General features: G+C 39.2%; 1 protein-coding gene across 1 annotated transcript; it reads left to right on the forward strand.

Annotated features, from left to right (window-relative positions):
- Positions 1-140: 140 nt before the first annotated feature.
- Positions 141-24821, forward strand: xrcc3 (X-ray repair complementing defective repair in Chinese hamster cells 3). The gene is made up of 7 exons (XM_072269896.1): positions 141-544; positions 5545-5682; positions 6815-7027; positions 8165-8319; positions 9661-9873; positions 11651-11697; positions 18510-24821. Exons 1-7 carry the CDS (start codon positions 490-492, stop codon positions 18757-18759), a joined length of 1071 nt encoding a protein of 356 aa, XP_072125997.1. The 5' UTR covers positions 141-489; the 3' UTR covers positions 18760-24821.
- The last annotated feature ends 208 nt before the right edge of the window (positions 24822-25029 follow it).

Below are 25029 nucleotides of genomic sequence, written 5' to 3' on the forward strand. Positions count from 1 at the left end.
CTTCAGCCAATCGACTTGTGGCTTTTTTAGCCAATGATAGACAGGAGAGTCGAAACTCAGACAAATCCCAAGGCACTAAATCTCTCCTGCCGCCAGCTGGTTGTAAATCGGAAATTTAAAATTTTAACAAAAACACTCACAACACGCTGGAGGAACTCAGCAGGTCGGGCAGCATCCGTGGAAACGATCAGCCAACGTTTCGGGCCGGAACCCTTAAGAAAAACATGTTTGCGGCGTCATTGCCGATCAGAACGTGTAGCTTCGTTTTAAACAGAATGAGTTCTGTATTTCAACATGCTGGAGGAACTCAGCGGGCCAGGCAGCACCTACGGAAAAGTAGAGAGTCGCCGTTTCGGGCTGAGACCCTTCGTTTGTGGGGGGGCTGCCACCTAGAGGCAGGGCGCGGAGTTGCCCGGTGACCCGTGACCCGGCGCGCGCTTTCTCCGTTAGCGGGCGGAGTGTGGCGGCGGCGGCGGCCCGGCCCGGGCGATGGATTGGGGGCAGCTGGACCTCAACCCGAAAGTGGTGGTCGCTGTTAGAAAAGGTCAGCTTCTGTGTTATTTTTTAAAAAGGAAATAGGATGCTACAAATCTGAAGGCAAGAAAGTAGGTCTATTAATGGACGTATGAATGAGAAAGGATCGGTACTAATGGGGGAGAATGGAGTACTGTACTTGATCTGGACTGCATGCACGATATTCTTAGAAAGCAAAATGATTTGTGACATTAACGTGATACAATAAGGATAAAAAAATGTGAATCAAAAGAGTACAGCTATCGATAGGTGTTCATAAAACAATGTGAGAATAGATGGTTAGTCTTTTTCTCGGTGAAAATATCAGAAACCTGTGGACATAGCTTTTAAGGTGAATGGGCGCGGGGAATTCGAGCAAAGTCTTTTTCTACGTGGAGTGGTAGGTGCTGGGAACACTGCCGACAGAGGTGGTGGGAACACATATAATGGCAGTGTTTGAGGCGTTAATAGAGGCACCTAAACAGGCTGAGAATGTAGGATGTAGATCTTATGCAGCTTAAATGTTCTGGTGTGCAAGGGCCTGTTTCTATGTCGAACTATTTTATGTTTGTATTCTTGAAATCCTGTTTAAATTATTTCTTATTTTAAATTTATGCCCTCTTGTTTTTGATATCCCTACCATGAAAAAAAGATTCCATATCTCTTTATACTTGTCACAAACAAGAGAAAATCTGCAGATGCTGGAAATTCAAGCAACACACACAAAATGCTTCAGGAACTCAGCAGGCCAGGCAGCATCTATGGAAAAGAGCATAGTCGAGATTTCCAGCAGAGAACCCTTGGGCAGGACCAAAGGGTCTTTGTAATTGTGTTTTATCTCTATCAGGTGACCTCTTCCTCTCCCCACCTTTTTTCAAAGGAAAACCAATCCAGCCTATCCAATCTCTCCCCATAACTATACCCCTCCATCCAGGCAGCAACATGGTTCATCTCCTCTGGAATCCCTGCAGCACAATCACATATTTCCAAATGGTAGTGACCAGAATGTCTTACAATACACCAAATGACTAGTACAGTATTTTGTAAAGTAGCAACATAACCTCCTAACTTTTGTATTCTTTTTCCTGATTTATGAAGCCAAGCATTCCATATGCCATCACGGAATCTGCATGTGTTGCCACTTTTTAGGGAACTATGAACTGAATACCAAGGTCTCTCTCTTCATGAATATTCCTTAGCTCCTTATCATTTACTGTATACATTCTACCCCATTTGACTTACCAAAAATATCACCACAAATTTGGGATTAAATTTTATCTGCCAATGCTCTCCCCATATTCCCATCTGGACTATATCATTATCCATGATGCTTTCAACTTCCAATTACACTTCTTGCGTCCAATTCATTGATGCACATAAAAGCAACAAGTTCAAAGTAAATTTATGATCAAAGTGCAAATACATTACATTATAATAGCCTGAGAATCATTTTCTTGCAGGCATTTACAGGAAAAATTAAAAAATACAATGGAATGTACAAAAACTACCGGAAGACTGACATAACCAGTGTATTAGTGTGCAGATATAAAAAAATAAATAATGCTGGGAACATGAGTGGTAAAAGTGTCCTTGACAGTGAGTCTGTAGGGCATAAAATTAGTTTAGAGTTGTAGTCAGTGAAGTTAATTAACCACGCTGGTTCAGGAGTGTGATGGTTATAGGGTAATAATTTCCTGTACCTTGTGTACCTTCTGCCTGAAAGCATAGCCTGGATGCTGGAGGTCTTTGATGGTTTCTGCATTCTTGTGGCAGTGCTTCATATAAATACTCACTGGTGGGGAGAAGTTTGTCTGTGATGGACTGTGCCATATCCAACATTTTCTGTAGACATTTCAGTTTCTGGGCATTGGTGTTTCCATACCAGGCTGTGATGCAACCAGTTAGGAACTCTCCACTGTGCATCTATAAAAGTTTGTCAAAGTTTTTGGTGTCATGCTGAATCTATGCAATCTCCTAAGAAAGTTGAGGTTCTGTCATGCTTTCTCTGTGTTGGAATCTACTTGCCATCATATCCTCAGGTTTGCTAACGCCGGCCAAGGAATTTTAAGCTACTGACCCTCTCCACCTCTGATCCCCTAATGAGGACTGGTTTATAAACCTTTAGCTTCTTCCCCTGTAGTCAATGACCAGCTCTTTGGTTTTCCTGGTGTTGACTGAGAGGTTGTTGTACCACTGATGAACCAGATTTTCAATCTCCCTCCTATATACCAATTCATTACTACCTTTGATTCAGCCAATGTCAATGGTATCATCAGCAAACTTAAATATGGAACTGCAGCTGTAGTTATCCACACAATCATAGGCATAGTGAGTAAAGCAGGGTCTAAGCACACAGCCTCATGCACCTGTACTGTGGTGATTGTGGAAGAGATGTTGTTGCTAATTTGTACTAACTGGGGTCTGCCAGTGAGGAAATTAAAGATCCAGTTGCACAGGGAGGTATTGAGGCCCAGGTCCTGGAGCCTAATGATCAGTTTCAAGGGATTGAAAGTGTTGAATGCTGAGCTATAGTCTATGAAGAGTATCTTGGCCTATGTATCTTCATTGTATTGGTGTTCTAGAACTGAGTGAACGTAGGCAAATTGGAGCAGATCTAGTTCACTCCTCGGGTAGATGTTGATGTGCTTTATGGACAAACTCTCAAAGCACTTCTACGCAGTGGCTGTAAGTGCTACTGAATGATAGTCATTGAAACAAGTTCTTGGGCACTGTTATGATTGAAGCCTGCTTAAAGCAGATGGGAGCCTCAGACTGCCAAAGTGAGAGGTTGAAGAGGTCTAAACACTCCAGCTAGTTTATTAGCACAGGTTTCCAGTACTTGGCCAGATCCACTCTCTGGGCCAGATGAGTTTTGTGGGTTTGCTGTCATGAAGGATGCTTGCATGTTGTTTCAGTCACACAGATACATAGTCATCCAAGGCTGTGGGGGACTCGTGAAGGTGCCCCCATGGTCTTTTGGTCAAAGTGAGCATAAAAGGTATTGAGCTAATCTGGGAACGCAATCTTGTTACCATTTATGTTGCTTCGCTTTGCTTTGTAGGAGGTGATGTTATTCAAGCCCTACCACACTTGTCGAACATTCGTCTGTGATTCAGGTTTAGTTTGAAATGATCACTTTGCGTGTGAAATAGCCTTCCGGAGGTCGTACCAAGATCACCAATTCTGAATGCCAATAAGTATCCCAGCGCCAATTCTTATGATATATCTCTGGTATGGACTCCCAAGCAGAAATGTACACCATTGCAATATGCCTCCTACCACCATGCTAATTTTGGATCAAATAGGCCAACTCTCCTTTGATTCCATGTGCTATAAACTTTTCATACAGGTGACCATGTGGGGAACTTGTCAGGTGCCTTGCTAAAGTCCATATCATTAATAGCTTTTACCCTGCCTTCATTAATCATTTTACTAATTTCCACAATAAAATTCGACCAATGTGATTCAGGATTTTCTCTGCCTTTCCAAACGTACATAAATCCTATTTGTTAGGATTTTCTTCAATAATTTTCTGATGCAAGGTTCACTTGCCCGTAATTATCTGGTTTATCTCTGCTAGCATTATTAAATAAAAGAACAACTTTAGTTATCCTCCAGTCTTCTGAAACCTCACTTATAGTTAACAAAGGTGCAAAAGTCTCCATCTGGGTGCTCTCATTCTTAAATCAAAGAAGTATTTAATATACTGAAGCTTGTCGGCTGCCGGCCTGGAGCTTGGGGTATGGATTAGTCTAAATAGGTTTTTTAACCTGGCATGGAAAATTCACTCTAAATTTCTAATTACGTGGCAAAATCTTTTATATTTACCGCTTACCGCTGTACCATTGAGAGCATACTCACCAGCTGCTTCTCAGTGTGGTATGGCAATTATCCTGTATCAGACCGCAAAGCACTCCAGCGTGTGGTGAAAACTGCCCAGCGGATTATTGGCACCCAATTGCCCACCATTGAAAACATCTACCATAAACACTGCCTGGGCAGGGCAATAAGCATTATCAGGGATGCATCTCACCCTAACCATGGACTTTTTACTCTCCTCCCATCCAGTAGGTGCTTCAGGAGCCTCCACTCCTGCACCAGCAGGCACAGGAAGAGCTTTTCCCCTGAGGCTGTGACACTGCTGAACCTCTCATCACAGCGCTAAGCAGTATTGCATCTGTATTGTACTGTCTCAGTACTTTTATATTTGTGTTGTGTTCTTTTATTTGCAGTTATTTTGTAAATAACACTATTCTTTGCATTTCTGGTCAGATGCTAAATGTATTTCATTGGCTTTGTATCTGTACTCGGCACAATGACAATAAAGTTGAATCTAATCTAATATCTAGAGTGCAGAATAATACACTTCCAGAGAGAAGATTGTGGCCTGATTCATGGATAGGAATTCAGAAATTGTGCTAACTTTTAAAATAGTTTTTTTTAAAGCACACCATCTCAGAATGTGTTTTCAAAAATGTGCCTTTTTTAATATAAACATATTTTGGGGAATCACTCCTGAAAGCTTCTGAAGGAAAGTGATAGGTTTGAAGCACTGTGGGACAAATATATTTTTATACTTAAAATTTTTTATTATCTAGTCAAATTTCTTCAGTTCAGAATTCTATGCAAGTATAATCTCTGAACATGTTGATAGTGTGCTATGAAATAAACATTTTTAAATATTTTACTTAAACGGAATGAAAACAGTAGTGTATGCCTGTGTTAAGGCAGTTTAGGTAATGGAAATTCATCTTTAAAGAACTTACAAATCATTACCAAAAAAATTGAGATATAGAATAGAAATTCACTCTCACAGAACTTGTGAAGAAAAAAACAACAAAATCACACATGCAAAAGAAATAGCATTTGTTAAAAAAAAATCAAAGGTTCACATTTTGTGGTATGGATAGTTTTCTAGGAATGCAATCCTTCCATAATGTGAGGTTGTATTACAGATTTTAACTTGGATAGTTTTGTCTATTATTGATTTGTGATTTGCAATACTTTTTATACATTTTTTTTTACCTGCAGCAAACATTCATTCCATGAAAGAGATTTTGAAGTTGTCAGGACCAGATCTGCAACGGCTCACTAAACTGTCCAATCGTGATGTGCAATATTTGCATAAAACTGTTGCTGCGGCTATAAAGAGTGATCCAGTGGTAACAGGTGTGTAAAAAGTTGTGCTGCAAAATCTTTGTAGGATTGAAATAAAATATTATTAAGACCTACATTCAACATTATATTTATTTGAAATATATATTTCAGTCATTTATTTTTATCTTAATCCATATAATTCATTTAAAACTGTTAAGCAACAATCTGTTTTTTTAAAGTTTGGCTATCATTTTATGAATGTACCCTCATTCAGAGACTGGCAAGAGCTGCTTCAGAACTTGACTATGAGATTGTTTTTCTCTAATAAGAAATTATCAAAAGGAATTAAAGGTTTTAATGGTGCTCCAGCAGTTTGACAGAATTTGTATATGAAATATTATAATACTGAACCAAATTAGAGGCAATTTACAAATGCTAATTAGTCTTCTAGCCAGCATGTCTTTGAAATGTTGGAGGAAAACTGCACTTGGAAACTCGTACATGTTTAAGGAGAACATCCAAACTCAACAATATAGTGCTGGTCATTGGAACTCTGAGGCAACAATATTGCCTGCTGTTCCTCCATGTTGCACTGCTTGGACACAGCCAGGGTATGTGGAATTGTACTCTGTAAAAGTCAATTTATTCAAACATAAGATGGAAAGAAATGAGGATGAAACAATCTTATTAAATAAAACATGAGAATTTTTTGTTACTATTGAATTTGTAGAGTAGACTCCCTGAGGAAAAAATGTATACATTCACTTTAGAATTGAGGATTAGCGAAATACTGGAAGTACCAATATAGTAGACTTTGGTCTATGTGATTCTAAAATTGGAAGAAATTGACCTAGATGTTTGAAGTAGCAAACTGATGGACATGAGGTAGGATAAATAACCTGGATTATTTATCATAAACCTGGCTATCAAAAACTTCATTGCATATTGGATGTTGTGGTTTCCTGATCTTCTCTAGCCAAATGATTTCTCCAAGTTAATTCATTCTTTCTTAAATAGAGGAATTTGGAAGCATGAGTAAAGAAATATTACCTAGTGAGCTGATTTCTCAACCTTCCACACCTAGCCAATACATTAATTACTTTTCTACCTGTTCTTTTGGTCGGGAAATAAATGTGAAGTAAGGAAATAGAAGTAACAAGGAAGTATGAAATAATACATCTGTTATATATTGTTCGTTCTCCAGCCCTTCAGATATACAATGGAGAGTGTCCTTTTCCAACTCAGAATCAAAGACTTAGTATGGGTTGCCCAATACTGGACTTGCTACTAGGAGGTGGAATTCCATTAATGGGGATTACGGAAATTGTTGGAGAGAGTTCATCAGGGAAGACTCAGATTTGCATGCAGCTCTGTTTGTCTGTACAGTTCCCATGTAATTATGGTGGACAAGAATCAGGTAAACATTGTTTTAGATGTGACTTATTTTTCTACAAGTTGAATAAATGTGTTAAATAAGGCAAAAGAAAGTAAATCTATTCTCGCAGGGGTGTAAAGGATTGAAAGGGAAAGCTCTTGGTTCAGGTAAAAGAATTTTAATTTGGATACTGTAATTGTTACAAAGGAGCTTGAGCTGAAATGTAACCATTTCTTCTTCCACAGATGCTTCCTTATTTTGAGTTTTCCCAGTTTCTTTTAGTTTTTGTTACTTTATAGATCTGTTGTAATTGCTTTATTAGATCTTCAATATATATAATCAATTATTTTTAAAGTAGTTCTTGGAGTTATTTAGTTAGTTATCCAATCTCTATCTCATTTGTAATGGAATGATTGTGGTATAATTCTTGTGCGGTAGAAGAGATCTTGCCCTAAAATATGGTACCTTAAACTAAAATACTCTATGTAGACTTAATTCAAAGGCATTCAATTGTGAAGAAAATAAATGATTAATAATAAGGATAATTTTTATGATCTGCAGCTAGTGTTCATCTTCCATTTTTCGAAATAGGACATGAGAAAAAGAATTTGGCTGTTACGCTGTAAAACTTAGCCAGAAGTCAGGTTGATTAAACTTTTTAAAAATTTCTTTATGCTTATAAAACAATCAGCATACCTAAATATTTAAAATATTTCTAGACATTCAAAAAAAATTAAATTACGGTGTCAATTAATAACAAGTCTTTTAAAACAACTGCATTCTTGTCCAATGCTTATTCAATTCTTACCTTCCATACATTTTGAGGGGGAAATGACTCCTGTGGCTCCATGAGTATGATACAGAATTTTCCAGTGAATACACTGTAAATGTAAGGTATTTAGTCAAAGAATCCACACTTGAACTGAACTTGTCTTGAATCTGTATTAAAATGAATTTAAACAGTTACTATCAGTACAAGGCTCTTGTGATCACTGGAACAGAAAAAGATAATGCTACTTTACATGTTTTATTAAATTCAATTGATTTCATCAAACATTGTATATTCTACATTCCTATATATGAATATTCTCAATCTTTGCTTGCTTCTCTTTTTTTTTGCTTTTTCTTATGTCCCCCCCCCCCAACCCTTTTAACTTTTTGAATCTCTTATCCCTCTAGGTGCCGTGTATATTTGTACGGAAGATACATTTCCAAATAAACGTTTGCAGCAGTTGATTGCCTTTCAGCCTGTGTTAAGAGCTGATGTACCTGCTGATGTTGTCAACAATATTAAGTTTGGTAACAACATCTTTATTGAACATGTTGCAGATGTGGTGAGTCCAATGTGCACAAGTGAGTTGTTATATTTCACATGCAAAACTAAAATCTGTACAGGGATTAACATGATACTAATTAAGGTTGAAGATGCTTAATACTATAAGCAATATTTGGACATATGTGATATGCCAGATGTTGGTACTAAAGAAATGAATAGGTGGCCAATTAAGATTCTGTACTGGGTGTGTGTGAGTTAAAAATTATTAAAAGAGTGTAGTTGATATAAATAAATACTTTGGGTTTTTAAATTGTATTTTGGGGGAGAAAATACTATGCAAGTTCACAAAAGTGCTTACATTCAGAATGTCATTCTCGGTTAACTGAAACCAAGTCTGCATTAATCTTAGAATTAAGTCTAAACTGAAATACTTGAGCGCATATTTCATAAACTTCAATCATTTACCTTGAAGTGTACAGTCATGTAAATAATTCAGCTTCTTTTACAATCTTAGATTTCCCCTTGGCACAAACTATCCCAGTTTACTGAAGAAAAATATAGTACAGTGTGATTCTAGATTCACCTAATAGAATTTGCAAATATTGGAATTTTATTTAATTTATTGTAATTTTTTGGGTGCATATTGAGATCAATATTATTAAATAGTCTTCCGTGGTTCCCATTGATTTGTTGCCTGGATTTACTATGATTTGCAATTTCCTTAGTAAATCTGGAGTTAATGGTGAAGTGTTGTACTTGTGTGTTAATACCTACAAGTTCAGGATTACTGTACATGAATAAATTTCTGAACTTCACGGCAGCCACCTTCTAGCATTTCTATAATTATATTCCAATGCTGCACACATCATTGATTTAATAACTTTGATAGATGGTTGAACCAGATTTTGTGAATCAACTGTCCATTGTCCTTTATCCTCTTGACTTATGGGTGGGCTGGTTCTCATTGAGTAGTTTAAGGTTGCAGGAGGCCCCATCTTTATAAAGGGGCTTACAATGAGGATATGGATCCAATTACTCGATATCACTTGAAAATATACATTAACTAATATGTAGGCAACTTTTAAATCGGAGATGAATACAGGAAATTCACTGCTGACTGAAACAATTTGGCCCTTTAGAATGTAATTGATAACTCAAATGTATTTTCATCACTAAAACATTATTATTTGTTGGAATGCCCAATAGTTTGTATTGGAGTAGTCCAGATTGGTGATAATATAGAGTGTAAAGATCCAGCTCCCTTAGGAATTCTCATGTTAAAAGTTGAATTATGAATGTTTGATTTTTCTTGTACACATTAAATACTAACACTGTTGTCCTTGCAACATTGGTTTAGAGGTAATTAAATGCCTGCAACTTTTTTTTTTTGGTTTTGTAGGAATCCTTCAATCACTGTCTTAGTAAAAGATTACCAATATTACTGTCACGTGGTTTGATACGCCTAGTGGTGATTGATTCCATTGCAGCTTTATTCAGATGTGAATTTGGAGCCAGTAATTCCATTACAAAAGCCCGATGTCTTCAGGAGTTTGGTGCCATGCTCCACCATCTCAGCCACAGGTTTACTAGCCCAGTCATCTGTGTCAACCAGGTATTGCTTTCCAAATTAACACAATGTGTTGATCTTTGAATACTTAGCTACATATTTTGGAATTCTTACCTACTCTAAATCTTCAATCTATACTTCGTAGAATGACAAAAGCAAACTATATGTAAGTTTACCACTACTTCCAATTTGTATACTATTCTAAACTCATTTATTTAATGCTGTTGGGTTTGGAATTCCCTCACTATCATTGTAGAAGCATCTTCCTTGGAGTGATTACAGCAGTTTAACAATCTTTGAATAACCAATGCCTATCTTGCCAATAATTCCCATGTTTCAAATCTAAAAAGAGAACCCCCAAATGCACAAGGCAATAAATTATTTGATGATATAGAGTATGCATTTTATGAAGAACATGTTGTAGTATTCTGAATTTTTTTCAGACAAAATGGTTGTAATCAAATGTACACTGAACACTAAAGTACTGTTATTAGTCTGTGGCTTATGTTGAAGCTGTAAGTATACTACAATAATTAAAAGATTTTAAATAGTTATGGGGTTGTCGTGTACAGTTAATCCATACTAAAGATTGACTTAATGTTTTTAATTTAATGCCAAGGTATTTTGAAGCCAGTAATTTTGGGTCAAGAAAATGAAGTATGAAAGCATTTTTAAAAACCTAGTCCTGAACATAGTTACTTTTTTTTCCTAAAAGAGTAACATGTGCTGCTTTCTCCATATGCAGGTCTTTTCTGACAGTTCTCTTGCTGTCAGTCATGATCCTGAAAAGGGTATATCATATAGAAAATGTATATTTTTTTTAATTTCCAGGAGATATCAAATTACAGCCTGCAACAAATTACAGAAGACCATGAGCAAACTTGGAGAGTGGGCAAAAACCTAACAAATCAAGTTCAATACAGATTGCTAGGAAAAGCGGGGAGGTCACTTTATTACTTCGAAGTGTCAATCTAAGTGGAGTAGTGGAACAAAGGGATCTTGGAGCACAAGCACATCAATAAAAGTTGCACTATAGATTAATTACCAAAGCCAATTTTCTTTTCAAGGGAAAAAAAGCAAGAATTAGATAGAATTGGATACAATTAGAGAGTTACACATGAAACCTTCTTTAGATGACACTGAGTACTATATACAGTTCTGCTTGCCATATCGCAAAAAAAAGATAAGAAACCTCAGGATAGGTTTCATAAAACATAGAAATCTACAGCACATTACAGGGCCTTCAGCCCACAATGTTGTGCTGACCATGTAACCTACTCTAAAAACTGGCTAGAATTTCCCTACTGCATAGCCCTCTATTCTTCTAAGCTCCATGTGTCTATCTAAGAGTCTCTTAAAAGACCCTATTGTATCTGCCTCTATCACCGTTGCTGGCAGTGTATTTCACATACTCACCACTGTCTGTGTGAAAAACTTATCTTTGACATCCCCCTTGACAAAGGTGGGGGGGATGAATACTTTTTATAGGCACTGTATATCCACTTTAGAAGGATGCAAGGTAACTGGACTGGGTTCATCAATTTAAGACAGAAGAAGTGGGTTTTTTTTCCCCTGGGTGAGGAAGCAGACTCTTTAAATATTTGTAAAGTAGAGGTAGATAGATGCTTAGTAAGCTAAGTGGTGAAAGATAACCATTGGTAGTCAGGAATATAGAGGTTTCAACTTAGTCAGTTATAGTGGAGTGGGCTTGAAGGACCAAATGGCCTCCTAGTTTGTATGTTCATAATGTATGCATATATTTAAGCCAGTGGTATTTGTGATTTAATTAAATCTAAAGTGATCTTCTGTACTTTTCTTGCAGGTAGCAGATGCAGTAAGTGATTCTCATTTGGCTCAGAATCAATTAGGGCAAGTATAATTTATTTTGCCTATTCATTTGCATTTAAATAACGAATTATTTTGTGCCATGAAACGTAACCATAAGAATCCAAATGAAATAGTTCAAGTTTATTGTCCTCTGACCCATATACAACCAAACAAAATGTTTCTCCAGACCACGGTGCACCACAATACATGTATCACACACTGTGCATACAACAAAATATTACCATAAATAAGTTAATAAAATATAATTCAATAGAGGTAAAGTGGTAAGTAGGTGTACGTATTTGCATTTTTTTTTTAAAGGTAATGATATAAATTACCAAAATAGTAGACTTAAATACTGGAAATCCTTGGCAGGGCACGTAACATCTGTGAAAGGAAAAGCAGAATTAAATATTTCCAGTTAAGACTCTTCATCAGAACAAAGATTGCAGTTCCATTTCTGGAGGAATAGAATCCAGATTCGTAGAACAACTAAAGTCTAGGTTAGACCATAGATTGTGTTGAGTTATTTTACCGAATGATCTGAATATTGGATAAAGTACAAGAAAAAGATTACATTGATATCAAAAGGAATAGAAAGCAATTGTTAAGCAGACAAACAGTTGGGGCTCTTTGAAAGAAGAGCCCTACTGGTAATACTAAACACAAGGGATTCTGCAGGTGCTGGAAATCCAGAGCAACTCTCATAAAATGCTTGAAGAACTCAGCAGGTCAGGCAGCATCACTGGAAACTAATAAACAGTTGATGTTTCGAGCCAAGACTCTTCTTCGGGAAAGGAAGGAGGAAGACACCAGAATAAAAAGGCGGGGGTGGGAGGAAGGAAGACTAGCTAGAAGGTTATAGGGTGGGAAAGATAAAAGGCTGGCAAAGAGGGAATCTGGTAGGAGAGGAGAGTGGACCATAGGAGAAAGGAAGGAGGGGCACCGTGGGAGGTGATAGGCAGGTGAGGAGAAGATATGAGGCCAAAGTGGGGAATAAAAGGAGACGGGAAAAAATTACCAGAAGGAGAAATCAAAGCTCATGCCAGCAGGTTGGAGGATACCTAGACAGAATATGAAGTGTTGCTTCTTTACCCTGAGATTCGCCTCATCGTGGCAAAAGCTATGGACCAACATATCAGAATGGGAATGGGGATAGAAATTAAAATGGTTGGCCACTGGAAACCCCTGCTTTTGGCAGATGGAGCGGAAGTGCTCGACAGTGCGTGTTACTACTGGTAATCCAGCAGTTTTGTAAGTTTGTATAGCAGAGGGAACTCAAAATAAGAGGTCTTTACTATGAGTTGCTAATAAACCCAATTTGCAAAATTCCAAACTGCTTTTCAGTAAAAAGAATATGGAATTTGTTACTATATTGAGGGGTTTGAACTGTTGACATAAACGCACTCGGGCACAAATTTAAATGCAAGAAAAGGAAATAGAAAAGTTGTGTCGAAAGGGCAAAGTTATGACAATCATGGGAAATTTTAACATGCAGATATATTGGGGAAATCAAGTTGGTAATGGATCTCGAAAGTGAATTTGCCGAATGCCTACAAGATGGCTTTTTAGAGCAGTTTGTCATTGAGCCTAGTAGGGAATCAGCTATACTGGATTGGGCGTTATGAACTGGAGATGTTTAGAGAGCTTAAGGTAAGGAACCCTTAGGAGATAGTGATCACAATTTGATTGAGTTGAACTTGAAACTTGACTGGGAGAAAACAATGTGTGATGTTGCAGAATTACAATGTAAAGGAAATTACAGTGGTAGGACAGAGGAGCTAGCCAAAGTAAGTTGGAAGGAGATGCTGGCAGGGACAACAGCACAGCAGCAATGGCTTGAGTTTCTGGGAAAAATTGATGAAGGTGCAGGGTAACTGTATTCCAAAAATAAAGAAATACACAAATGGCAAAATAGTACAACCATGGTTGACAAGGGAGGTCAAAGAACTAAAGAGTGCATACAACAAAGCAAAAATTAGAGAGAAGGTAGAGGATTGGGAAGCTTTAAAAAAAAATTTACAGAAATCAACTAAAACATTAGAAGGGAAAAAGATGAAATATGAAAGTAAGCTAGCAAACAATATCAAGGTAGATAGAAAAAGCTTTTTCAAGCACATAAGAGAGAGTTGAGTGGAATTAGAAGCACTAGAAAATGAGGTTGGAGAAATAATAACAGGGATAAGGAGATGGAAGATGAACTAAATAAGTATTTTGCATCAGACATTAGCAACGAGCCAGGTGTTAAGAGTGTGAGGGAAGAGAAGTGAGTGCAGTTACTATTACAAGGGAGAAGGTGTTCAAAAAGCTGAAAGACCTAAAGCTACACAAGTCAGTCGAACCAGATGAGCTGCACCTTAGGGTTCTGAAAGAGGTAGTGGTAGAGATTGTTGAGGCATTCATAATGATGTTTCAAGCTATTAAGGGTGCCAAGAGGCAATATCGAGCCAAGCTGGAAGCCCAGGCTAACCAGAGGGATGCCAGTAGACTATGGCAGGGTCTAAATGAGATCACTGGGCGCAAAGAAAAAGCTGGGAATATCAATAACTGTGGCGCTTCTCTTCCTGACGAACTTAACGTATTCTATGCAAGATTCAAACAGAAGAGTAGCGTCCCACTTCCTTCAGATGAACCGGACCTGGTGGCATCGAGATTCATTGTCACCGAGGAGGACGTTAGAAAGGCCTTCCTGAAGATAAATCCAAGGAAGGCGACGTGCCCAGATGGCGTCCTGGGACTGGTTCTCTGGGCCTGTGCAAGCGAGCTAGCTGGAGTGTTTGTTGACATGTTCAACTGCTCCTTGCTTCAGTCTAAGATCCCCTCATGTTTTAAGAAGGCAACGATAATCCCGGTGCCAAAGAAGAGCAAGGTGGCATGCCTGAATGACTATCGACCTGTGGCTCTGACATCAATTGCTATGAAATGCTTCGAGCGATTGGTTATGGCACACATCAACCACAGCCTACCGGTCAACCAAGATGCTTTGCAATTCGCCTACCAGAGCAACAGGTCAACGGCAGATGCCATCTCTCTGGCCCTACATTCCTCCTTAGAACACCTGGAGAATAAAGACGCATATGTAAGGCTCCTTATCATTGACTGCAGCTCTGCTTTTAATACCATCATTCCAAATAAACTGATTCCTAAGCTCCGGAACCTGGGCCTTAGCACTCAGATCTGCAGCTGGATCTTCAACTTCCTCACAGACAGGACCCAGGCTGTAAAAATAGGGGGCAAGCTCTCCTCTACAATCACCCTGAGCACCGGTGCCCCACAAGGCTGTGTACTCAGCCCCCTGCTGTACTCACTGTACACCCATGATTGTGTAGCCAAGTTTCCATCGAACTCAATATATAAGTTTGCTGATGACACCACAATTGTAGGCCGTATCTCGGGTAATGATGAGTTTGAGTACAGAGAGGAAATTAAGAACCTGGTGGCATGGTGCAAAGACAATAACCTACTGTCAGCAAGACGAAGGAATTGGTTGTTGACTTCAGAAGGAGTAGCGGACTGCACAACCCCATTTGCGTCAGTGGTGCGCAAGTGGAACAGGTCAAAAGCTTTAGGTTCCTGGGGGTCAATATCACAAATGACCTGACTTGGTCCAACCAAGCAGAGCCCACTGCCAAGAAGGCCCACCTGCGCCCTTACTTCCTGAGAAAGCTAAAGAAATTTGGCCTGTCCCCTAAAACCCTCAATAATTTTTATAGATGCACTGTAGAAAGCATTCTTCTAGGGTGCATCACAACCTGGTATGGAAGTTGTCCTGTCCAAGACCAGAAGAAGCTGCAGAAGATCCTGAACACAGCGCAGCACATCACACAAACCAATCTTCCGTCCTTGGACTCACTTTACACCACACGCTGTCGGAGCAGTGCTGCCAGGATAATCAAGGACATGACCCTCCCAGCCAACACACTTTTTGTCCCTCTTCCCTCCGGGAGGAGGCTCAGGAGCTTGAAGACTCGTACAGCCAGATTTGGGAACAGCTTCTTTCCAACTGTGATAAGACTGCTGAATGGATTCTGACCCAGATCTGGACCATACCCTCCAAATATCCGGACCTGTCTCTCGGTTTTTTTGCACTACCTTACTTTCTCTTTTCTATTTTCTATTTATGATTTATAATTTAAGTTTTTAATATTTACTATCGATTTGTACTCCAGGGAGCGCGAAGCACAGAATCAAATATCGCTGTGATGATTGTACGCTCTAGTATCAATTGTTTGGCGACAATAAAGTATAAAGAATCATTAGACTCTGGCGTGGTTCCAGAGGACTGGAAAATTGCAAATGTCACTCCACTCTTTAAGAAATAGGGAGGCAGCAGAAAGGAAATTGTAGACCATTTAGCTTGATCTCAGTGGTTGGGAAGATGTTGGAGACAGTTGTTGAGGATAAGGTTATGGAAAACTTGGTGAAACTCAACAAGATTGGACAAAGTCAACATGGGGTTTCCTTAAGGGAAAATCTTGCTTGACAAACCTGTTGGAATTCTTTGAGGAGATTACAAGTGGGATCGATAAAGGGAATGAGCAAGTGGCAATTAGTCCTCTTCTGGTTGGCTGCCAGTGACTAGTGGTGTTCTGCAGGTGTTGGTGTTGGGGCTATTTCCTTTTATGCTGTATATCAATGATTTAGATGATGGAATAGATGGCTTTGTTGTCAGGTTTGTATATGATGTGAAGATTGTTGGAGGGGCAGGTAGTGTTGAGGAGACAGGAAGGTAGCAGAAGGACTTGGATAGATTAGGTGAATGGGCAAGAAAGTGGCAAATGAAATACAGTGTTGAAAAACACATGGTCATGCACTTTGGTAGAAGAAATAAATGTGCAGACTATTTTCTAAACAAGGAGAAAATCCAAAATTCTGAGACGCAGAGACTTGGGAGTCCTTGTGCAGAACACCCTAAGGGTTAACTTGCAGGTTGAGTCAGTGGTGAGGAAGGCAAATGCAATGTTAGCATTCATTTCAAGAGGTCTAGAATACAAGAGCAGGTATGCAATGCTGAGGCTTTCCAGGACACTGGTGAGGCCTCACCTTGTGTATTGTGAACAGTTTGGAGCTCCTTGTCTAAGAAAAGATGTGCTGGCATTGGAGAGGGTTCAGGGGAGGTTCACAAAGATGATTCAGGGAATGAAAGGGTTATCATATGAGGAACATTTGATAGCTCTGGGACTGTACCTGCTAGAATTTAGAAGGATGAGTGACCAAACTCATTGAAATCTTTGAATGTTGAAAGGCATAGATAGAGTAGATGTGGAAAGGATGCTTCACGTGGTGGGGGAGTCAAGGACAAGAGGGCACAGCTTCAGGATAGAGGGGCATCTATTTAAAACAGAGATGGGGCAAAATTCCTTTAGTCAGAGGGTGATGAATTTGTGGAATTTATTACCATGCAATTGGTGAAGTCAGGCCGTTGGGTGTACTTAAGGCAGAGATTGATAGGCTCTTGATTGGCCTTGGGATCAAAGGCTACAGGGAGAAGCTGGGGGGTGGGGGGAGGGATCAGCCATGACTGAATGGAAGAGCAGACTCGATGGGACAAATAGCCTTACTTTATACCTATGTCTTATGGTTTTATGAAATGGAGTATATGTGAAGAATGATAGGATAAGATTTGTTTGCAGCACAAAATATACCTGTTACAGCAGGAAGCTTATTTCTATGAAAATAAAATTCTTAAGTGTCAAACGTCCAAGTTGACTATTTAGAACAGAGATGAGGAATTTACTTTTAGCCAGAGTGTGGTGAATCTGTGGAATTCATTGTTACAGACGGCTGTGGAGGCCAAATCATTGAATATATTTAAAGCGGAGGTTGATAGATTCTTGATTAGTCAGGGTGCCAAAGGTTATGGGGAGAAGGCAGAAGGAATGTGGTTGAGAGGGATAATAAATCAGCCATGATGGAATGGCAGAGCTGACTCGATTGGCCGAATGGCATAATTCTGCTCCTTTGTCTCCTATGTCTATGATCATATGGCCTAAACTCTAGATCTCCTTGTTAAAGTTGGCCAATTGCAGTAATTAATAACTGGTGTTTATTAAATTTTATCACAGAATGGCTCTCGGAATTGGAATTACTTGTATAGTTTTTTTTTGTAATTTAGAACAGAGTTGAATATTGAAACAGTGTTAGCTACAAAATGCTATGAAATGAGACAACAGCTGATTAACTATAATTCTTCACAAAATATTGGGGTGTGCTTCATGAAAATGCTATGAAAGTAAATTAATCTTATTCAGAATACTGGCTCAGTGTCCAAACTTGTTTGGCTGCAACTTATCCAACATCTTAAAGGAGAACAGGTATATGGAGAGACTGAGGGAGGAATTTTGGAGCTGAGAACCTAATCTTGGAATTTGGTGCTCAGAGTACCACCAGACTCAAGGACTGCTTCTATCCCACTCCTACCAGACACTTGAATGGTCCTCTTGTATAATAAGATGGACTCTTCACCTCACAATCTACCTTGTTATGATCTGAACTTCATCATTTACCCGCACTGTACTTTTTGATAGCTTTTTCAATTTATTCTGCGTTGTTATTGTTGCACCTTATTCTGCCACAATGCACTGTGTAATGATTTAATCTATGAATAGTAGGCACGATGAGATTTTCACTGATTACACATGAATATACTAAACCAATACCAATAATTGCCAGAGGTGCAATGATTAAAATGAGCAGTGCATTAGTGAATGGTACTGGAGGAGGATAGTTTTCGACAGTTATAGTGCTTATATGAACACTATGTGCAGATTGTTGCACAGGATTCCTTGAAAGAGCTATTATTTTACAAATGTGCTACTATATGTAAATTTTATGGTATCCTTTTTGTTTTCCAGCATAGTGGACAGAAGAGTGTTACCAACGCTAGGTTTGACCTGGTCAAATCAACTCTTGATGAGGCTAATGGTTAGTCGAACACAGAATTACATAGAAGGCAAGCTTCCTGATGGCAGTGTTTGTGACTCAAATACTGGGACAGTTCTACGAAGAATGGAAATTATTTTTGCCCCTCATCTTCCCCAAACATTCTGCAACTATATAATCAATAAAGAAGGTGTAAGGGGAATGAAAGGAACAGGAGTATAACCAAGGCTGGACCTAACCTTTTTTCTCCCACTGCAGTATTTTTCTGTCATTGCATTTCCATAAGGTTAACTCCATCGTCAACCTCCCTCCATGTCAGAATGATGTAATATTTCAAGATAATTTTATAATAATTTGTTGTCACTTTAACACAATTATTAATGTTTACATTACCCATGGCGGTTTATATTTATGATCCTTGCCTTATTTTTTTCAAAATCACTGTTTTCTAAAAGCTGGCTGGTCCAGACATCCTCAAATTCTCTTACTCATTTGAATGACTATTTTCAAAATAATTCACAGCTTTAACCAAAATAATTTGGCAGCCTAAGGCAGTCATTTAATTGCTGCATTTTATTTAATTCTGCAATTAAAACTTTTAACAGGAACAAAGTAGTGAGAGATTTTAAAAAAGGATCTTCTGAATATTTATCAAATTTTTGCTGACTTCATTAAGTTTCTGTGCCTCAATGATTGTACTTTTAAAAATTAATACTGCCGATTAGATATTGTAAAATCACAAGTTATTCAACTGAAATGTCTCTTGGGCATGAGAGGTTAAACCAAGTTTTTTTTAAGACTAATGACAAGTAATTCTTGTAGTTGAACTGGCAATGAATCACAGCCTGTTAATTGGCAAATGTTATAATAATCATTCTGGTATGGCTGGTAGATAGCAATAAATTCATGGTTTGTATGAAATAAGTTCAAGTTGACAAGTGTTCCTTGTTATTAAAAAGTGTAATGATTTTGCAATTTATAAACCTCTGCTTCACTTAGAAAACTAATTTCTACAATGTAGATTGTGAATTTATAATAAAATATTGTCATGGAATCACATCATGGAGTGAAGGGAGAAAACACTACAAGGAATGTACTACAAGAAAGGGCTGTTGTACTGTAATATAGCTGCCCAAACTTACCAAAGGAATGAAAAGAACAAATGTGTCAGCAAATTTGAGGTGAGAATAGATTATGTTGGTAGAAATGGGTTTCAATTAAACTGAATTTTAAAGAATCAGTGTTAGATGTGGTAAAACATAAAAGATTTTAAAAAATCAGTATTCAGCAAATTCAACAAGCGGCAGAGAAGTTTTTTGATAAATACGTACTTGATAGTGGGCATGGTCGTGGAGGGCTAAAAGGCTATTTCTGTTCTATGTGACTCTGTGACAACAGCAGAACAAAAGAGGATTCTGGAAGATCCAGTAAGTCACAGCATGTGTTCAATTCCTCACACTTATGCACTCATCCCCTCTTCTTCTACGCACAGCAAGGATGGAGTTCCCCTTGCACTTGCTTTCCACTTAACCAGCCTCCACATTTAATGGATCATGTTACATAACTTTAAGTGAGATACATGCTCCCCTCCGCTCACCACACAGCTTTCCAGGCGGTGGTTCCTTTGCAACTCCCTGGTTCTTTCATCTCACCAACATCTGGTCCTCTATCATGGCACCTTTCATGCTAACCTATTCTTGGCCTCTTCCACTGTTCCAACAAGCCCAAAGTAAGCTTGAACAAGGGAAGTGGGTTTCAGCTAATCTGAGATTGACTAGGAAAGAATTGTAGTTTAACATGGCGAAAAGTCACAGAATTCCTAAAATGAATTAAAGAGAATTTTTGTTTTAACAGAGATATGCAGCAAAGGAGTTGGTTCAGCATCCTCAGATGTTTGATGATTAACATCTTCCATCTCAGAACAGTGCAGCTTTTGGAACATAATATTAAAGTCAACAAATCAAAATAGCCAAACTTTCTAATTCTGTTGGATGGTCTTTAACTTGTAAGGCTAATTCTGTCTCTCTCCACAAATGGTGCTTGAACTACTCGGTATCTCCAGGAACAGCTGTGTTCTGTATTTCACAGCTGCAATGTTAGTTTGTTCTTCTCTTGTCACTGTTCTCATTCTCCTCTACTTGTACCCCCTCTAGACAGATCACTTGTATTTAACCGGCCTTCAACACCCTCTTTCTGTTAACACCAACACCATCTGCCCTGTTGCCTTTATTGATCTCCACCCTCTCACCAACATTTACTTTGTTCTTTCTACTCCTTTTTCTCTGCAATACAAACCATGTTTGTTTCCTAACTTTTGAGTTCTGAAAGATCATCAGTCCAAAATGACTTTCTCTCCTCACAGATTTACAAAATTTTCTTTTTGCAAATTTCTTTTTCCCATTCTGACATGTCTATCCACGGCCTCCTCTACTGTAAAGATGAAGCCACACTCAGGTTGGAGGAACAACATCTTCCGTCTGGGTAGCCTCCAACCTGATGGCATGAACGTCGACTTCTCTAACTCCTGCTAATGCCCCACCTCCCCCTCGTACCCCATCCGTTATTTATTTTTATACACACATTCTTTCTCTCACTCTCCTTTTTCTCCCTCTGTCCCTCTGACTATACCCCTTGCGCATTCTCTGGTCCCTCCCCACTTGTCTTTCTCCCCGGACCTCCTGTCCCATGATCCTCTCATATCCCCTTTGCCAATCACCTGTCCAGCTCTTGGCTCCATCCTTCCCCTTCCTGTCTTCTATCATTTTGGATCTCCCCCTCCCCCTCCCACTTTCAAATCTCTTACTAACTCTTCCTTCAGTTAGTCCTGACGAAGGGTCTCGGCCTGAAACATCAACTGTACCTCTTCCTAGAGATGCTGCCTGGCCTGGAGTATTGTGTGCAGTTTTGGTCCCTTAATCTGAGGGAAGACATTCTTGCCATAGAGGGAGTACAAAGAAGGTCCACCAGATTGATTCCTGGGATGGCAGGACTTTCATATGATGAAAGACTGGATCAACTAGGCTTATACTCACTGGAATTTAGAAGATTGAGGGGGGTTCTTATTGAAACGTATAAAATCCTAGAGGGATTGGACAGGCTAGATGCAGGAAGATCGTTCCCTATGTTGGGGATGTCCAGAATGAGGGGTCACAGTTTGAGGATAAAGGGGAAGCCTTTTAGGACCGAGATTAGGAAAAAACTTCTTCACACAGGGAGTGGTGAATCTGTGGAATTCTCTGCCACAGGAAACAGTTGAGGCCAGTTCATTGGCGATATTTAAGAGGGAGTTAGATAAGGCCCTTGTGGCTAAAGGGATCAGGAGGCATGGAGAGAAGGCAGGTGCAGGGTTCTGAGTTGGATGATCAGCCATGATCATACTGAATGGCGGTGCAGGCTCGAAGGGCCGAATGGCCTACTCCTGCACCTATTTTCTATGTTTCTTGTTTCCAGCATCAGTTTTGTTTTTGAATTTTGAGTGAACACTTGATTCTTATTCCCTTCCACTTTATGTATCCTATAGATTAGGTTAAATACAAATTCTATCCTACTTTAAACCTTAAATATTTTTCTGTTTTCCAGTTGAACTTTTTAAAGCTCAGACATTAACATGAAAATATTCTACAGAACAATGATACCATGATACAGTTTTTTTGAGTAGTATGGAGTTAAACTGAACAATTCAAAGTGTTATTCAGAATGTGATTCAAGGTCCTGTACTGGAGCCTTTTCTTCAAGGATATTTTCCTCATCCACCTTTTAATCTTTTCCCATGACAAAGCCTTGATGTCACTACCTCCATGTCCTTGGTGAATACCATTGCAAAGTTCCCATTATAAACATCCTTATTTCTGACTGATCAGTCTCTTTTGACATATCTATAGAAGCTTAAAGTTCAGTTTTACATTCCGTGCAATCTTACTCTGATTTTTTTTTTTGTTTAGTAACTTGCTTGTTCTTTGCTGAATTTCAAACCGTTCCCAGGCTGCAGTTTGTTTGGGTTTTTTTTGACCACTTTGTATGTCATCTTGGATCTAATGCTGTCTCTGACTTCTCTAGTTAGCCACATTTCAGCCATCCTCTGCTCTATTGTTGTGCCTGATAGGAATGGGCAATTGTTAAATTCCTCCAATGGCTTCTTAAATACTCGACATTGTTGATCTGTAAGCCCCATAAGTAACATTGCACAATCTATCTTAGCAAACTGTTGCCCAATTATAGTTTCCTTTATTTAGATTCAGGACCTTAGTCTTAATTATGTCACTTTCTGTCTTAGTAGGCTATCATACTGTGATTGCTTCTCCTCAAGGGGCGTTATACAACATGACTGCTAATTTATCTTTTCTTATTACACAATACCCAGTCTAGGATGGACTGCTCTCTTTAGTTCCTTACCTATTGATACAGAAAATCATTCAGGAATTCTTCCTTGCTTGGTATTGTCACTACTGTTGATTCTACAGAAAGTGAAAACCAGGAGTTGCCAGATGAATTAACAAGGAACTTTGTATTAGTCTTCAAACATCCTGGAACTAGCTGGAGCTGGCTAAGATAGGATGTGGAACTTATGGAGTTGATGGTGGATTTGTTTCTACCATCACCCCAACAGTGTATTCCAGGTACCTACCATTCTCCGCTTTAAGTAATTTTTCTTATACATGTCATTTAAATCTCCCCTCACCTTAAACCAATGCCCTCTGCTATCTGCCATTTCCATCCTGTGAAACAGACTCTATCCTATTGATATTTCTCAATTTTATTTATAACCAGTTGCATCTCAGCTTCAATGCTCCAGAGAAAACAATCCAAATTTGTCCAACCTCTCCTTACAGCTAATACACTCCAGCCCTGGCAAGAACTTGGGAAACCGCTTCACTACCCTTTCCAAAGTCTCCACATCCTTCCTACGGTGTTGTGACCAAATCTGCTGACAAAACTGTAAATGTAGTCTAACCAAAATTTTATACCGCTACAACCTACTCTCTACCCTTTCCCTTATCTTCTGGCACCTCACCTGTGCTTGGAGACAATACAATGTCAATGCCCCAGCCTCTCCCAGTAATCTGATGCTTGCAGTTTAATGTTTTGGGACACCTAACAGCTCAAACTTCATACTGACCATGCGTTGAGATGTTAACATTTCCCACTCTGATCTCACCATTGCCCATGTCCTCCTTAATGGTGATTACCAATGCAAATTACTTATTTAGGATCTCTCCTATGCATGACTTCCCTCCTTTTATCACTGAGTGTAGATCCTAGCTCCCCTGTTGCTCCTAATGGCCATCACATTAGTACTTGATGAATATGCAGGTCTGTAGCTGACAGGACGCCAGTGTTATTAAAGCAGCATACACAAAATGCTGGAGGAACTCAGCAGGTATGAAAGAGTAAGCAGTCAGTGTTTTGGACCAAGACCCTTCCAAATGTCACCAGGAATCTTTGCCAGTATGTTTTTTATCACCGCCGTAGGATGTGCCCATGTATTATTTGCTGGATTGTCCTTGGCGTCCTTTTAAACAAAGCCAGCATTGGCTGTTCCATAGTCTTCTGGGACCTCACCAGTGGGTGCTGAAGGACTATATCGACCCAGTTAACTGAGGTTCTAACAAACATCTTCAACCTGCCTTAATGACTAATGTCCAGTGGCACTAACCTCAACAATGAAGAAGTGCTTTAAGTATCCAGAAGGGTCTCTGCCTGAAACATCGACTCTTTACTCTCTGCCATAGGTGTGCCTGACCTGTTGGGTTCCTCCAGCATTTTCTGTGTTGCTTTGGATTTCCAGCATCTGCAGATTTTATTGTGTTTGTGATACCATTGTTAAACACATCTATGTGAGGATAAATCAGAAGCTATGTCTGACAGCAGAGTTTCGGACACAGCTGAGAGATCGCACAGCTGCCTTCAGATGGGAGATACAAGGCTGCGCTCTCAGTTCAGCAAAAGCCGTGCTTTCCCATGCCATCAGGAAGGCAAAAATGGGATTATTCATAGAGAATATATGAATATTTCCATGACACCTGACTGTGGACTTCAGGAAGGGTAAGATGAGGGAACACAAACCAATCCTTATCGAGGGATCAGAAGTGGAGAAAGTGAGCAATTTGAAGTCCCTAGGTGCCAAGATATGAGGATCTGACCTGGTCCCAACATTTTGATGCAGCTATAATGGAGCAAAACAGCGGCTATATTTCATTAGGAGTCTGAGGAGATTTGGTTTGTCACCTAAAACACTCAAACTTCTATAGATGTATAGGGAAGCATTCTGACAGGCTGCATCACTGTCTGGTATGGTGGGGCGGGGGGGGGGGTTACTGCACAAGATCAAAGTAAGTTACAGAAAGTTGTAAAGTTAGTCTGCTCCATCTTGGGTACTAGCCTTCGTAGTATCCATCTTCAAGAGCGTCCTCAGAAAGGGCAGTGTCCATTATTAAGGATCCCCATCAACCAGGGCATTCTGTCTTCTCGTTGTTACTGTCAGGAAGGAGGTAC

The sequence above is a fragment of the Mobula birostris genome, chromosome 1, assembly GCF_030028105.1.
Source record: "Mobula birostris isolate sMobBir1 chromosome 1, sMobBir1.hap1, whole genome shotgun sequence".
In the NCBI taxonomy this organism is placed as follows: Eukaryota; Metazoa; Chordata; class Chondrichthyes; order Myliobatiformes; family Myliobatidae; genus Mobula; species Mobula birostris.

What these genes read in the sequence shown, in the direction of transcription:
- xrcc3 (XM_072269896.1), top strand. Translation starts at nt 490, where the DNA reads ATGGATTGGGGGCAGCTGGACCTCAACCCGAAAGTGGTGGTCGCTGTT. An exon ending in TTATGGTGGACAAGAATCAG is followed by an intron (nt 7,028 to 8,164) that starts GTAAACATTGTT and finishes TTATCCCTCTAG; the next exon opens with GTGCCGTGTATATTTGTACG. An exon ending in TTGGCTCAGAATCAATTAGG is followed by an intron (nt 11,698 to 18,509) that starts GCAAGTATAATT and finishes TTTGTTTTCCAG; the next exon opens with CATAGTGGACAGAAGAGTGT.